Source organism: Trachinotus anak, unplaced genomic scaffold (assembly GCF_046630095.1).
Source record: "Trachinotus anak isolate AG129_WGS33_773 ecotype Australia unplaced genomic scaffold, CSIRO_AGI_Tana_v1 ptg000018l, whole genome shotgun sequence".
NCBI classification, from domain to species: domain Eukaryota; kingdom Metazoa; phylum Chordata; class Actinopteri; order Carangiformes; family Carangidae; genus Trachinotus; species Trachinotus anak.
The window spans coordinates 7,370,591-7,387,323 of record NW_027273869.1 but is presented as its reverse complement, the minus strand read 5'-3'; the positions used below and the strand labels follow the sequence as shown (position 1 = coordinate 7,387,323).

The following is a 16,733-nucleotide window of genomic DNA, read 5'->3' as shown; positions in this document are numbered from 1 at the left end:
ATGATTTTCTAATTTGATGGTTCAATGTTTTTTTTTTTTTTTTGGTTAGCACCAATTAAGTCAGTAACAAAAAGACTATTGTTACTATAAGTCTGATTGTTACTGTTGACGCCCGCCCTGTTGCTCCTCATAGAGATAATTGGCGATGAAGCCATATGTTGTTGACGCTCCATCCTCCTCAGCAGGACATGCTGTTTAACAAAGTGACAGACTTTGATGGTGACAGTTCGTCATTATACAGCATGTGACACATTATCACGTGTTTGCTATCAACCCAGAAACACATGCACAGTGGGATGTTGAAGGAACAACGCTAATTGCGAGTTGCATGTATATGGCAGGTGAAGACTAATGAAGTTACCATGTAAACAGCTGCTCATATGGATGATAATTAGTGAGTGAAAGTCAATGTTGTGATTATATAGTGAGTTGGAAAGCGGAATGAAGAAGTTTCCCAGGAAAGTTTGTTTTTCAGAGAGGCCGAGTTGAAAGGTTGGTGAAGGTGAGGTGACCATATGGCGTCTCGCTGAGACAATAAGTGTCCACGAGCAATGAGACAGTGAAGTTGGAGTAAAAGTTGGAAAGTTCATGGCGTACGTGGAACCGAGACTTTGGGGAGTGCTGGTTTACGGCAAGAATAGGCTCGCTACTTTCCCTGCTTTCCGCTGCCTTGCAAGAATCTCAGTCTTAGTTTGCAACAAGTCCCAACCTCCAGGGTGGAGGTGATGGTGTTTTTGGAGGACAAGCAGGGAAATATTTGCGCACTTTGCATTATAAAATAAATGGATTTAGTTGGCGGTAACATAAACCTGTTTACAGTCATACTTATTTTTAAGCTGTTTCTGTTTCCCATATTCCAAGGAAACAACATGACCTGAATCATTAAAAACCTCCTCGTGTGGAAATTTAAATACTCTGAATTAGTAAGCTTTAAAGGTGCCGGTAGGTGTAGTTTTTTACTGTAGCAAAAGCCAAGCTAGCTGTTTCCTCCTGCTGTTTATGCTAAGCTAGGCTTATCAGCTCCTTAGCCTGATGAGGAACGCAAGTGTATTTTCCAAAATATTACTATTTCCTTGAAGCTATGAACTTTGACTGGTATTATCTCTGCACTCTGAATTGCACAAGTGAAAGTGAGAACATCCTAAAATGCTGACAAAAACAAGTTGAATCGTGACTTTTGAAAATCAGCGATCTCAGCACCTGCCTTAGTACTTGCTGAGTCACTGAGTGTTGATGAAGAACACTATCAACCCCCAGCAGATTCTACAGATTTGGGTATTTTTGTGTGACAGTCTTACTAATTGCCTTTTTCAACAGGTGTCAAATAAGTTTATTTAAAAAAAAAACAACAAAAAACTGAGAAACGAATATTTTATATTTTAGGAAATAGTTGCCACCTCAGCAGGCAGATGACAGACTCAGTCTCACACCAGGAGTGGGTGGTAAGTCATCAGAAATGTGAAAACATCTTTGACTTTACTAAATGTTACACAGTTCCTGTTTTGCAGTTGCATTTAGTACCTTGCTCAAGGCTAGTGTTCCTGTGTCCATGTTTTTTGTATGTTTTTGGTGTGTGAGGACATTTTTGCACTCAGCAAATCAGATATTAGTCCTAATATGCTATGAATGGAGAGTAGAGGTGAGAAAATACACAGGAAAGGAAAATAAGAGAAGAAATACTGTAGCAAAATGTCCAGCAAATGTGTTTAATATGAATATTTATTTAAAAATCCATAGTTTGATACAGAAATAGTCATCTATTATATGTATTATCAGACAATCAGTACTTCAGTCATGCTTTCTCTGATTATTCACGGTTTCAAAAAAGTACAAGATCATATTTTTTCCCATAATTGAACTTGTGCAAAGAAAATACACTAGAAAGCAATAGAAACACTGACACAAAATAGATAACGATTAATTCTTTTAAACAATTCATTTTTCTGAAGAAGGCATCGCACAATTCCAAGAAAATCAGTGAAAGATTTAAGGCCATTTTGTACAGTTAATTTTCATATAGATTTTTATATTTCAAAACACTCAGTTTTTAACAAAAGGAACTGGTGCATCCTTTGTAAAACTGTACATGCAAACATAGTGCACGTTGTTAAGAAGATATGACAAGCATACAATATATTATTTGGATAGCTTTAGTAAACAAAGATCTTATGTGTAACACCTCACGTGGTCTATTAAAACTCTCAAATAAAGGTGCCTCACAGGCACGCTCACACACACACACACACACACACACACAAAGTATACTTGTATCAAACACATACACACAAAGATACACACATACAGACACTCGCGGCTTCATGGGGCTTGGCAAAGTTAGTGAGCTGTTGCACTATGATTAAAAAGTATATTTAAAAATAAAATATATATAAATATATGTATATTTGTCCACCACAAACACACACCTGTTACTATAGCAGTAACTCTGTCTTTGTATGGAGGCAAAGAAAAGCCAAAATATTTCATATTTTATAAGCAACTGATTAAATGTTGAAACTGAAATAGTGTTGAAAATTTAACATCAATGATTTTACTGAACTGAAATATTTTATATTTATACTTAACATTTATCTAAATAGACTTCCTTTCAATGTTTTCATTGTTTTACAGGTTCAAAACTTAAGATAGAAAATGTAACTGTCGGAGGTCTTCTTGGGATCATATGACTGACCAATCATAGAACAGACATCTGTTTACCTTTGGTAACCCTTGGTTACCACCAGACTGACTTACTTTTTTTGAATAGCCCAGTGGACCACTAAAACTTTCTGTCTGATTTTGTGAAACCTAAAATAAAAATTTTACAGTTATCCAGTTGCTCACTCATAAAATAAAAAAATATGGCCTTTTTTTTGCTTCCATACTGTGTCCTGCTCTGGTCGACAAGCCTTGTAAAGGAATTTGGTGAAATGAGCATGTTGTAAGAGATGTATTTTCCTACCCTGAAAGGATTTGCTGAAGAACACGTAACTAGAATCAGGAGGTAGTTTACCGTTCAAATAGCATGACAAGGCCATCCTGTAGGCTGTTTGTATATCCTGGGTTTGAGTGTGGCCAGCCAATTATCAAGAACACAAATAAACAAAAGCTTGAAGCTTTGTGAAAGCTGTCAAAAGGGTCAGTAAATTCACTTTTACTTCTCTTCCTCTGTTATGTCTTTTCTAGTGGGTCATGTTTTAATTTTTAAAGTGAGATGATGCAACATTTCACAGAAGATAAGACATACTTTCTTAAATAAAATGTTGAGGTCATAAGCAATAAAATACACCCTTGATCTATTTCATGGGTTTTGCCCCCTCTACAGCTTTGCTTGGTCTGAAGACCATAAGCTTAGTAGCTAATGTTATATACTGTTAGTAAATTTTAAATGGATATTGCTGTTTAACTGACATCACTAAGTCAGTTTTCTTATCAATGGCTGGAGCCAGAAAAATAAAACCCAAATAGTAATAAACCATAGTTTTGCCACTGCAAAGGTCTAGCTTTTATCTTTGTAATTTGTCTCCACCAAAATGGTATCATGTTAAATTGTGAACAAGGAATAATATCAAAAATGTAGCTAACTCCAAGCAGGCAGTCCCACTAAAAGTTCCCTCTCTGCCCTTCCAATCAACAAAAGTGATAATAAAGCCACCTCTGACCCTCGCAGTGTTGGATCTCTAACCGTTTGGAGGTTTTACAGTATATCTGCTGAGGCAGTAATGAGCTCCTTATTTCGACCTGTAGTCCTAATGATGTGTCCACCTACGCTATGAACACAGTGGGTAGCTACAAGAGTGTGACTGCACACTCTAAAAAACACACACACTCATACAGTTAGCCCCGCCGTATCAGCGCTCTGCTACAGTAGCAATACATGGGAAGCCTGTGAGAAAAGAAAGATAAACTTGGGAATGTCAAGCAACCGGACAAGGCAGCTATGTAAGATGTTCAAAACAAACAGTGTAATAAAATAGTGTCACTTTGCATGGTCAGAGTCTCTGGTGTGTTTTTTCATGTGTTAATTTAGTGATATGAGTTTGAGCCTGTGTGAGTCATAGTAGTGACTCTGCTGTCACACTGTGATTGATGAACCTCGTGGCTAAAGCACAGCTGCATCTATGCTTGTAGGACAAGGCACGGATGCATCTGACACTCGGAAGAAAAAAAAAAAACTTTGTTGGACTCGTTGACTCTTATCAGCTGATCATTTTACACAAAAACATGTGGGAATCTTGTCTGCAACGTTTGAAAATGGCCAAAACTGCACAGTATGTTGAGACATTAGCTGAGCTGAGAGTGATTAAAAGATTAAACAGACATCAGAGTTATTCAGTGGATGATGTGGCGGTCATGAGCTTCACCATAGAGATAGCATAACATTAAATAGAATCTAATTATATTAATATTTGACAAGTGAATTTATGTTTTTGGAGAACAAAATTATTCGGTCATAAGTTATATGGTAATATGTATAACTTGTAAGTTATTTATTTATTTATCTGTAAATAAATTATTTAAATTATTTATGTAATACTTAGTATTTTCAAAACTGGTTCCAATAATAATGATAAAACTATTTATCATCAACTATTTACTCCAATAGTAGATTACTGACTATCACACAGTGTCTGCTGAGTCGTCACTTTTTTGATACTGTCTGGTTGACTTGGTAATTAAACGTGTAAAAATAAAAAATGACATCTGAAAACATCAGATACACTATAAAAAAATGCCTGTCAAATAAGTTTTGGTAAGATGCAGCAAACCATTTTAAGTGTTGATACAACAAACACAACTTTAACATCACTGCAATGCTAAAATAACCCTTCACATTTTTGGTGCTGCAATGTAATTCACTTACTGTCCAATAAATGTTAAAATGCTGTAATGACTTTTTAAACATTCCATCTCATGATGTTTTAAAGAAATAGTTGTTTCATACAAACACACGAATCTCATTCACATTATCATGATCACTACAACACAAATCCTCTCATTTGTCACTAGACATCATTTAGAAACGATCATTCTGTGTTAAATTGGCAACTTGTCTGACGTTGTCAGTGACTGACAGAGATCACACAAATCATCCTTTTACATATGATTGGCACATAAAAATACACATCATAAAAACAAACATATAAAAAGCTATATCAAAGGTGCAATTAAAAAATACACAGCACAAAATCAAATTTAAATGGAACAAAAAGCAAACATAGGGAAAGTATGTTTTTCTCTGCATTTTTGACCACTGGGCTCTTTTTGCTCAAACATTTTTCTGTTTGAGAGCAGCTGCTGTCATTTTAAACATGGGGCAGGGATATGGGTGTTTGACAACATAATGAGACGAACCCCTGGGCATGTGGGCATCCTATTGCCAAGGCAGTTTGGAGGACAGAGACAGAGTCAGAGTCAGAGACAGAGACAGAGACAGAGAGATAGAGTAGCTATGTTCCCATTCAACAGTCAATAAATGCTACATAAAAATTGCATCATTTAAAATTTGCTTGATAATTTTGACTACAACAAACAAATTGGCCTTTGTAATCTGAAATTGTTGCAAATGATGCCATGTTTCATTGTTTCCTCTAAAGGCACAACAAATGCTAATGCTAATGCTATCATGATCATAATGCACACACTGGCTTCTGAAGACAATAGACACCTTATACAAGGGTATCACATCTCTGGAAAATTGGGGTTGATATATTTTACATTTCATGCCCAATTATTAAACCTTTAACTGTTACGCTGTCAATTGAATAACTGATCATGTCAGGAGAACCAAAAATGCATCAAACTGCATAAAACGCATCAACATGTTGTATTTTTCATTCATGTCCTCTATTAAAACTCGCCAAAAAGGAAAAGAAAAATTAGTTGGATGGAAACACAGCTAGTAAAAGTGACAGAGGTATAAAAGAAAGGAAAGAAAGAGAGAGGGTCAGATAGACAAGAGGAGGGGATGTAACAGGACAGACAGGCAGACAGACTTCTCAGGCCTGAGAGCAGTGCAGACAGACAGACAGACAGACAGGGTGAAGTGACAAACAGAAAAACAGGCAGACAGACACTCACCCCCCACAGACAGACAGACAGACAGATGGGTAAATGGGTAGAAGAGGTAGTGCAGGGCCACTAACTGCATGCACTTGACTGAGGCTACACTCATGCAAAAGGTTAATACAAACACTAGAGTACAGTACGGTATGGTACAGCACGGTACGGTACAGAAGGGCTACCAGGACCTGCACTGCTGCTACCTGACACAACTGCCAGGAGAGAAAGAGAGAGAGAGTGAGAGAGAGAGAGAGAGTGAGAGAGAGAGAGAGAGAGAGAGAGAGAGAGAATTACATTAGAGTATTAGAGAATTAGAGAGTAAGCTTCATATTGAAACTACGTGTATATAAAAGTATCAACAGTAAAAATCCTTGTCAGTATTTACTGTAAACAATGAGTGAGTGAGTTGGAGAGAGAGAGAGAGAGAGAGAGAGAGAGAGAGAGAGAGAGAGAAAGAGAGAGGGGGAGAGAGAAACAGAGAAAGAAGAAGTTATACATGTCCAGTTATTTACAGGAAAAGTAAGTGTTCATTTAAGATCAAGTGTTTCCTTTGTTTTGTCTGGAGACATTCTCTTTACAACATTTCTAAGTTAGCTTCTTCCTCCCTTCCTTCCTTCATCAGACGGATCAGGCAGATGAGATTGTTCCTGGGTTGAATCCAGACTCTCCAGACTCTCTCCAAAGCCTGTCCAGGTTTTCCAGGCAACAAAAAAAAAAAAATCCAGACAGCAACAGGAATGCTTGACAGTGGAAGTAAACAGACTCTCATTGGCTTTTCCTGCCCTCAAAAGCGTCACTCTCTTGGCCCAACATGCAGCTTCCTGAACACAAGAAAGACCACTGTGATCCACGACGACAAGGCATGGAGAGCGGCTTTAAGGAAATGGAAGTATTTTGCGCGTTAAGTCAGTTAAGTTGACCCCTGACTCCTAAAACCTTCCTCTGCATCGCTCCTCATATCATAGTTTGGATGGGTTGGCTTGGCGGTGTGTAGGGCGGTGGTGCTGGCGACGGCTTGATCCCACGGGTCCTCATGTAGGAGAGGAACTGGTCGGGGATCTCAGCTAAGACGTCTTTGGCAAGCCGGGCCATGCTAAGGATGTGGTTCCCTGTCCGGTCGATGTAGTCTCTGAATGGGACGAACTAACAGGGAAGAGAGGAAAAAAAACATCAGTTCAAGTTACATTAGATGAGATGGGAAACAGAGGTTGAGGAAACGGGCTTAAGGTGGAGGGAAACTCCCTAAAACTTTTTTTTAGGGACAGATGAGGCTCAGGAGGTAGCGTGGGCCATGCACTTGTTGGAGGGTCTTTGGTTCGTTTCCTGTCTCCTCCAGTTTGCAGTGCAAGGTGTCGTTGGCCCTAAATTACCCCCAGTGGACCAGTGGTGTGTGAATGTGAAGCGCTTTGAATGGTCAATAAGACTAGAAAGCTGCTATATACGTGCAACTCTAGGTAATCTCTAATTGTTAGAATTTCTGGCTAACTAGCTTGTTACCTACATCACTAACTATTCACAGCTAGCATGTTGTATTACTTCCTCAGTGGATGGACACTGGTCCTGGTAGTTCAGTGTTACACAACTGTCAGAGGGTGAGCTACCATTAGCAGCTCTGTCCTGGTTTTTATTGTATTTGATTGAAGTTTACACTCCAGCAGACTCATTACCTTGTAAAACTGATCTCATCCTCAAAGCCTTTCCCTTGTAACGGTAAAGATGAAACATACCATTTGAAAATAAAAACAATAAAGCAGATTTAACCTCTTGTTTGTCCAAATATATAAGCACAGCAGGCAAACAGGGATAAATAACAGTTTTATAATCTTTCTGTATTTTCATGTTTTCTACATGGATTGTCAATGGCTGAGGATACTGACTTTTTTTATCTGGGACACGCAGCTTTAGCCTCAGTCTTTTACCACAATTTTGTGTATTTAGCCATCAAGTGAGTATTTCTGACACTTTTTTACAGAGATATAGTTTTGAAACCCACTCAGGTGGAAACATAAGGACCAGCTAAAAATAACTATGAATTTCAAGTGGTTAATCTGCCACCATTATCCCTGCAAAGTGCATATGTACCATGCCAGAATTGACACCTTAACAGGTGCAGCAACAGCAACTAATGGTGGAGGGGCTTCGGGAATGGTCAGCTGAGAAGAGTAGCAATGAAGGGAGAGACTTGTTGGAGGTTGGGTTTATAAAGAAAGGGAAAATGAGGAAAGTAACACAGAGGAGGATTGCAGAAAAATAGCAGATGGAGTAGAGATGAGTGAAAGGAGGAGGAAAAGGGGTGAGAAAGAAGAAGAGCAGAGGAATGAGGGTGAAATGTATCAGAGCAAAAATTGGAGAATGATGGAAAAAAATAGCTTCAAAGCAAGAATTCAAATTATATCACACAATCCATCCGTTTAGTTCCAAGCAAGTGGAAGAAATGCTCATAAACTGTAAGATTATTTTTGTAAAAATACAACTCACCGGTCTAGATCACATTCATAATTAAGACACTGCAGATTGGCTCTATTTTCTGAAATGAACCTCTGGTGTCTGGTTGTCAGTCATCAAGGAGGTGGTGAACATAAAAACTTTCTAGTTAACAACTGTTGGAGCAAAATCTGATCCCTAAGGTGACTGACATGAGCAGTAAATGAAGACAGAAAGGAATGTGCAGTTTCGTGATGTTATGTTTTTAAAATCTGCTGATGCCTTTTGGGGCAGCTGGCATGTGAAACTGAGCAGAGGGGATGGGCAGAGAGCCAGCAGCTAGATATAAAGCCCTAGTTAGCGCCAGAAAATGGGATCCAATAACAGGCTGAAAATATGTTGATATGTTGATAACAAGTCTGAAACCCAACTGAACTTCACACATAAAAGCATCTGACTTTTTCTCTTGTGATTCCAGTTTCCATTGTTAAGGGTATGCTGATGCTGATTCTTGATATCAATGGCATCTTTTTCACAAATGTAAAATCGAAACACCACACTGCCTCAAGCTCATTAGGATAACTTTTATGTAAGGTGAGTTATGGACAGGGATCACTGTGGTTTTAAAAATTAGCAAGACTTGTGTGAGATGTGTGTGAGTGTAAATAAGAATGGTGGTTTAGATGGTTTAGATAAGCTGGCTAAACCACACAAGCTCAGTGAATGGAAAGGAAAAAATATTAGAGTTATATTAGTTATCAAAAGAGGATCAGGTAAATTAGCTTAAATGCGTGTGATTTGGTTGATTGATAGTTCAGAGATATAGTAGTTTTGAGGAATTTTACAGTTTTTCCCCAATTTACTAGTGTCAGAAAAGAATAAAAGCCTTAGGACAGACCTTTTTATGTATTTGGTTTAGTCTCACATTATTTCAAACAGCAATTATCAGTATTAGTATCTTGGCTCAATTGTTGAATGTCATGATCCCATAGGCATCCAGGAATTGAGCGAAACAAAGCAAGTAAACTAAGGTGGGGTGAGGGGAGGCCCACAGTCTCAGACTTTAAAAACTGCTGGGCTAAACTATTGGCTTGTTTACAACCCTTCTGAAGCTCTGACTGCTCACATTCCTCACCAAGTCAGATTTGTAGCGATGTCTTCAAGTTCCCAGCCCCCAGCAGTAAACCTGGTGTGTACAATGTTACAACAACCACAAAGAACAAAACTAAGGCTGCTAATATGATGTGTAGGCTCTTTAGCACCACATTAGTTCATTGCTTTATTTATAATGGTATATTGTGATACATTTCACCTTTATCACAACATTGCAACTCCTGTGATTTGGATACAGCACTTGGATATATATAGATAATATTTCAATTAACTGTTCAGCCCTAAACAAAACTATGAAAATAAAACCGAAGTTGTAATAAGGAGGGACTATTTCTTTGAAATGACTGCATTAGATGTACTGTACATGTAGCTACAATAATCTGTCATTGTTGTGTCAGTGGTCAACAGGGTTTCACTATACAAAGAGCTACAAACCGTTGTTGGAGGGTCACAGGCACTTCACTTGACATTAAGACTGACTTTAAAGTTTTAGTCATACAGTTTTTCAGTGGTTTGCTGTTGTTCTTGACGTCTTTAACCATCAGGCTGTTGCAACTATTTACATCTCAGGACCACTGCCTCCTTCACAATCCTGATCCACCTGCTGATTTAATAAATGCTTACATATTGTGTCACAAACCATCACAGGTTATATGCTCTTACATGGACGATGTTGCTGAACTAAATGAGGATGGATACGATGATGTCTCTGTTTCATTTACTTAATGAGCTGTTGTCACCTACAGTCACAGAATCATATGAGAAGCCAATTTATGCTGGAAGCCCTCGCTGTAAAATGTAAACCTCGCCATGTCACTCTGGGTTATTAGCTTGCTGATAATGAGAGCCTGTAGGCAGAGCTGGTGTAATGTTCCAGTACTGAAACTTAGTTTTTTTTTATGCACAGCATGTGTGTGTGTGTACTTCATCTTGTTAAAAAGCCAACTAACGAGTGTGTCTCCCTCGCCCACGTGGGATGAGGGAGCAAGATATGACAGTGGCAGTGTAAAGGTCATGGAGGAGAAAAACTTGACTTTGCCTTGACACCAGGGAATCACATAAATATGAAGTACAACTACTGTGGCTGTTTGCCTCCGCCACTCATATTTTAAGATTAAGATTACATTTATTTAAGATTACCTCCCTGTTTATCCAGATTGATATAAAATATTAACATTTTGTGAGAAAATCTGTCATAATTGCTGTGTCTTGAGTAATGGCTGTGTTGTGTTTTGTGAGGTGACACTGACCTTGACTGTTGACCTTTGACCACCAAAGTATGTTCATCCTATAGTCCAAGTGAACATTTGTGGCAAATTTGAAGAAATTCAGAGACAAGGCCAAAATCACGTTAACGTTGACCTTTGGCCTTTAAACACCAGAATATAGTTATTTCCTTGAAGAAATTCCCACAAGGTGTGACAGAGATATTGTGCTCACAAGGCCAAAACTGTGTTTTGTGAGATCACAACGACCTTGAACTTTGACCTTTCACAACCAAAATCTAATCAGTTCATCCTTGAGTTCAAGTGCCAAATTTGAAGAAATTCCATCAAGGCGTTACTGAGATATAGTGTCCACGAGAATGGGACGAACCGACAGAGACGGACAACCTGGAAACACTATGCCTCTGGCTGTCGCCGGCGCAGAGGCATAAAAATACCACTTTTCATTTTGGGCTGATCCCTAACTGAAAAACAAACAAACATACAAATAAAAAGGGGAACAGATGGAGTAAAAGAGATAAATAAAAACAACAAATAAAAATAAACTACTCAAAATGACATTTTGAATTTACACATTCATTCATGTCTCTGTGGCTGTTTTCCAGATAGTAGGGACCCATCTCATCTCCCAAACTCTACACGGCAAAGTAGAAAGTAGCCTCTCCCATGTCTCATCTGTTTACTTTTCTCTGTAGCACTGCACAGGTCTCTTCTAACTGAGTGACTGCTGACCTCACACTGGCCTGTAGACTTTTGAAGCCAAGGGCCGTGGGTCAGAGCTGATGGTCTCTGTTTTAATGAGAAAGTGAAACAGAAAAACAGACTTTTGTCTGACTCTTCACAGTAACTGGGGAGGATGCCATCATATGTGTCTGTCTTGCCATATGTGGTCTGGTGTACTATAGGGTCAAGGTGACCAGGTGTCTGTCTGCATGGACAGAGGTGGTCAGCCTGGACAGGACTCAGGTGTTCCACTCACCTTTAAAAATACAGTGACAAGGCTTAAAAAGGCAGCGACAAGTCACATTGCTGGATTACAATCAGTTTCTCCCTTCTGGACAAAGGTTCATAGTGCAGAACAAAATGGCATAAAGACAGCTTTGTTCCAGCAGCCATCATTCACATTATTACACTGCACAGAAGCAATTTTTAATTAATTAATTATTAATTAATTTGTTTTTTAACCTTGTGCACATGGTGTTGTCTCTGCTGTGTGTTAAATGTGTTTGTATGTCTGTTCACTGCAAACCAACGGGTACAAATAAAGTAACCTAACCTAACCTTACCAGTCGGTCAAAGTGGGCAGCTGCTGTGGGGCTCCAGACCTCCAGGGCCCCAAAAGCTCCAGGCTTACTGCATGCGAACTGTTGGTGCTGATTTAATATTGATTTAATAATATTCACCTTTAGCAGGGTCCTGCTTTATTACCTTATCTTTAGATCTTGTCTTCATCTAGTTTTAAGACCTTTACCATTTCAGTACTGTGCTTCTGCGCTGAATATATGAACTCAATTAATGTGTTCACAGAGTAAACATTAGGACAAGTCAAGTAGTATTCCAGTAGTGAAGTGAGAAAAGGGAGGAGGAGAGGGGTTAATAAGGGCCCAGAGACTACCTCAGGGCCACCTGGTGATGTTAATTCAGCCCTGATTTATATGACTAAACCAGAAAAGAGTGATGATAAAGAATCTCTGTGCCTAATCTTGGATGTGGTTTCACTGTTGATTTCTGTCAAAACAATGGGGAGTGTGTACCTGAACAATGTCCCTCTCAGCATATCTTCCTCTAGATGAGATTCTGACTTCATCGCCATCCAACTCGATCATGGCTGAGGAGAATAAAAAGGATAAAAAACGTTGAGGAGGATGGACAGGAAAAGAAAGCACAAACCTCACACATGTGCATTATTTCTTAATGCTGGAGGACCAACAAATCAGTGATTACCCTCTAATTCACAAGGTCTTGTTGACTTACCATCAAATTCTGCAGGTCCTACCCCAACAATGATGATTGACATTGGCAGACAGGCGGCCTGCAGGAGAGGAGAGGAGAGGAGCAATACATATTTGACACTTTTCAAAAATTCAAAAACATTTCTTTATTTATACAAACTGTTTCTGTCCATGAGGGTCATTAATGGGACTGAGCCCCACCTGAGCCACAGGTGCAGCCCTATCATCATCAGAGGTAAACAAAGCATTCACTGATCATGTATAATACATAGCATATAATATGTGTAAGCATGTGTGTGAATCTGTGATATGTGTGTTTACTGCAGCCACCTGCAGCGCTGCGTGGGTCGGGACATCACAGTGAATAATATTAGAGACGAGAGAATCAACAACACGAGGCTTGCTCACTGACAGCTTACAAATGACATGTGTTTGTCTGTGTGTGAGTACGTGTAAGTGTCAGAGTGTGTATTAGAAGGACAGGGTGTGTGTTCAGTGTATTTGAGTAATGTGTTGACCTCAGGCAGCAGAGCAATAGATGATCTTATCAAAAGATCTCATTTATTTTTTGCTCCCCTTGGTACACGTCCTCTTTATGTCTCTACTGCCCTCTGCTCCTTTTTCTTTTGCTGTTCACTCATCCCTGTCTCCTTTTCTCCCCTAGCCTCCTTCCTCACTCTTCTCAGCCTCCTCTCCTTTCCTCTGCTCCCCTGCTTTCAAAGGCGTGAGATGGATCAGTGCTTTCACAAAAATGATTGTTGTTCACTGTTCATTTTGTTTGTATTCTAGTTGGCGCTGTGGCCTCCCTCTGGAGCATGCTATGACTTGACAGTGATGGAGAGGATGGACAGAGGGTGAACAACGTGCTGTCAAAACTGAGAATGGCACAGAAAATACAAAAAAAAGGACAGTAGCAAAGGCTGTCCAGTATATAAAGTCAATAACAAACAATCAAAATGCTAATTTTAATGAACTCCCCCTTAAATTTATGTATAATCTGGCAGACTAACATGATTTGTAAGGCCTGTTGTTAATCGAGTCATTTCATTGTTTTTAATAAGGAAACACTGCCCGAGCCGATTTCCATCCTTCATTCAAAAACAGAGAAACGATAATGAAGATTTAAGAGACACATTCTTGCTCAACTGTGATTCGTCCTCTGTCCATGACAGTTCAGGTCGTTTGCATGTATTTTTTTATGGTTTTATGTAAGTGATTGCTGAACTATGCAGTATAAATTATTAGACACTATTGCATCATAATGGCATTAGTTTCAAATGTTTCCATGGTGAATTCTTTCTTTTTAGTGCACAACATGCGATCTATCCACGCTCACCAACCCAGCTGCTTTGGAAATTTAACTTCACAGTCATCGATACATGAACAATCTGTTTTTCATTTACATATACTAAAGATTCCAACTAAATAAGCAGCTGTCTTAATGACAACATTTCTCTTCTCATTCATTCATTTGCTTTTAATGTTCAGACCTTGTGCATCTGTCTTTTTCATCCTCTGTGAGGCACATTTGTATTTCTTTTCTAAATCAAATGTGCTATTTTAATAAAGATGTATTATTAAGGAATTGTTGTATCGGGCGCAGGGACCCCAGTATAGTTGCTTGCAGTCTAGTTATCGTTATTATTACTATTAAACCCATTAACTGATGCAATTTTCTCAAACGAACAGACTTTGAAAGATAAAACCATTTGACTTGAATTCTATTTCTTCTTTTGTTTTGGGGGTAACAGTGAAGGGCCAGGTGTTGTTAACAGCTACAATAGATGTTCTTACGTTGACAATAGACTCCTTGGTCTGGGCCATGTCTGAGATGACGCCATCAGTGATGATGAGGAGCACAAAGTACTGGGAGCCATCCTTCACTGAAGCTGCATACCTATGCACAAAAACACACAAAACTATCTTTGTAATTATTTCTGTGCTGCCATCATGTCGTTGGTTTGCCATGATGATTCACTCCTTCAGCATATCAAGCATCATTCAATGTAGTTTCAATTAAAGTGCTTACTGTGTGTCTAAAAATAAAAAAAGTACACAAAAGCAGCTGAGTACAAATAAAGCATTTCACATCTCCTGAAAATAATTTTTCTCATTGAATAAATGTCACTTACCTCCCACTCTGGAGGATCTTAATGTGTCAAATGCTTCTTTTTCTACATCTATCTTCATATCAATTCTACAGATCCTTGGCCCAATATGGCTTTCATTTTCTCCTGTGATGTTGAGTGTGACCTTTCACTCCAATGTGAACTTACTAACTGTTACCAATATTTACACACAGAGATTATTTCAGTTGCTTTGGTTTCTGCTACATGTCACCTTTCTGCACTGGGAGGTTAGATCTGTGTATATGTCTGTCTCCTCCCCACTGATACTCAGGTGTCTCTCACTGTAGATGATCACAGCATCGCAGATGGAGAAAGATGGAGGCAAAAGTGGAAGTGAGAGAGAAGGGGAGAAGAGGTAAAGTGAATAGTTACTAAGCAGTGTGTCGGGGTGAAGCAACACATTGAAGAAAAAAAGTGTTGTTATGAAAATATTGAGGGCAGTCAGTAGACAGGACTAGGACTGGATGATGACAATAGCTTGTACATGGCAACGTTAACAGGCCTGAAGTTAAATAAGCAAAGTTGAAGAAAAATATTACTTGTATCTTCAGCGCCTAAATGTAAAAGTTTTTAATGAGGTTTAGGAGGACGAGTTTGTAGAATGTATGCTGATTAGTCTGGTACTTATCCAGCTGAGTTGAGCTGAGTCTTGAAGTGAGATTTTGTAGCAAAAACAGAATTAATGAGATGCAGTTTGGCTGAGTGAAGCTAATAAGGTTAAGTTCGTGTTATTCAAATGTTTCAACATATCTATGCTTCAAAAAAACCTAATCACCACAAGAGTCAGATACAGATCCACATACACAAAAACGTGGAGCAGAGTCAGTAAAATGATCAACAACACTCTCATGTCCGTGTGCTAATGCTACAGTCAGCAGGTGGTTAGTTTAGCTTAGCATAAAGATTAAAAGCATTGGCGGAAAAAAAAAAAAAAGGAGATAGAAAGGAGATAGTAGACACCTTTGGACAGACCCAGGCTAGCTGTTTCTCCACGTTCCCAGTTTTTATGCTAAGCTAACATCTCCAGGCTACAGCTTCATACTTAACATAAAAACATGACAGTGGTGTTGATCTTCTTATCTCACTCTCAGAAGGGAGTGAATAAGCATATCTCCCAAAATGATTAACTGCCTCATTAAACAGAGAGAATATCAATATCTTAGAAATGAGTGATTAGTTTGTGCAATCAGAAAAAAAACATGTTGGAGATGTGTGAAAAAAGCGGGAAGTTTGAGGGGGTTTGATGAAAATAACAGCTGAGTCAGGAAAGGGGAAATCAAGGTATTCAGGTGACATTACAGAATGAATAAAAGTAAACTTCTGCCTCCGTATTTCTGCTTGTTTCATCATTTTCATCCTAGGCGCATTTACCTCTTCACATGTAACTCTGCAATTAAGATTTCACTAAATTACGGTCTAAATATGTGAAGTAACCTGATGAGAGACTTCACTTGATCACATCTCTTTAATTACGTACTTACATAATTTTTTTTTTTTTTTTTTTAAACTCTGTCTAGATCACGTGTCGGCCTGGCTTTCCTGCAGCAAAAATGATGTTTCCATCGAAACAAACAAACATGCAATCAGCTGTCAGGTACTTTCTCTGTTTGCATCCTTAGTTCTCCCCCTCTTCCTCTCACTCTTGTTAGCTACCTGGCAACACTCACTGCAGAGAGCTTATTAGCGAAAACCTGAGAACACATGTTGAGTGTCAATCGCAGAGTGAAATGTACTCGGTGTTCTTTCACGCATATTCAAATGATTTGAAGTTCATTACATAAGCAGTGATAGCAAATACTCAAGTGTAAAGCAAGCGTGCATGTGGTATA

The 16,733-nt window shown here is 38.8% G+C and overlaps 1 protein-coding gene across 1 annotated transcript in view; it reads right to left on the bottom strand.

The window, feature by feature from the left end:
* Positions 1 to 1,692: 1,692 nt before the first annotated feature.
* Positions 1,693 to 16,733, bottom strand: part of LOC139634903 (copine-8) — an 84,039-nt gene continuing 68,998 nt past the window's right edge. Inside the window, exons 17-20 of the mRNA XM_071501634.1 lie at positions 14,570 to 14,672; positions 12,798 to 12,855; positions 12,578 to 12,651; positions 1,693 to 7,203 (exon numbers count right to left, since the gene is read on the bottom strand). Coding sequence (XP_071357735.1) covers positions 7,015 to 7,203; positions 12,578 to 12,651; positions 12,798 to 12,855; positions 14,570 to 14,672 — 424 coding nt within the window. The 3' untranslated portion in view covers positions 1,693 to 7,014. The remainder of the gene's footprint in view (positions 7,204 to 12,577; positions 12,652 to 12,797; positions 12,856 to 14,569; positions 14,673 to 16,733) is intronic.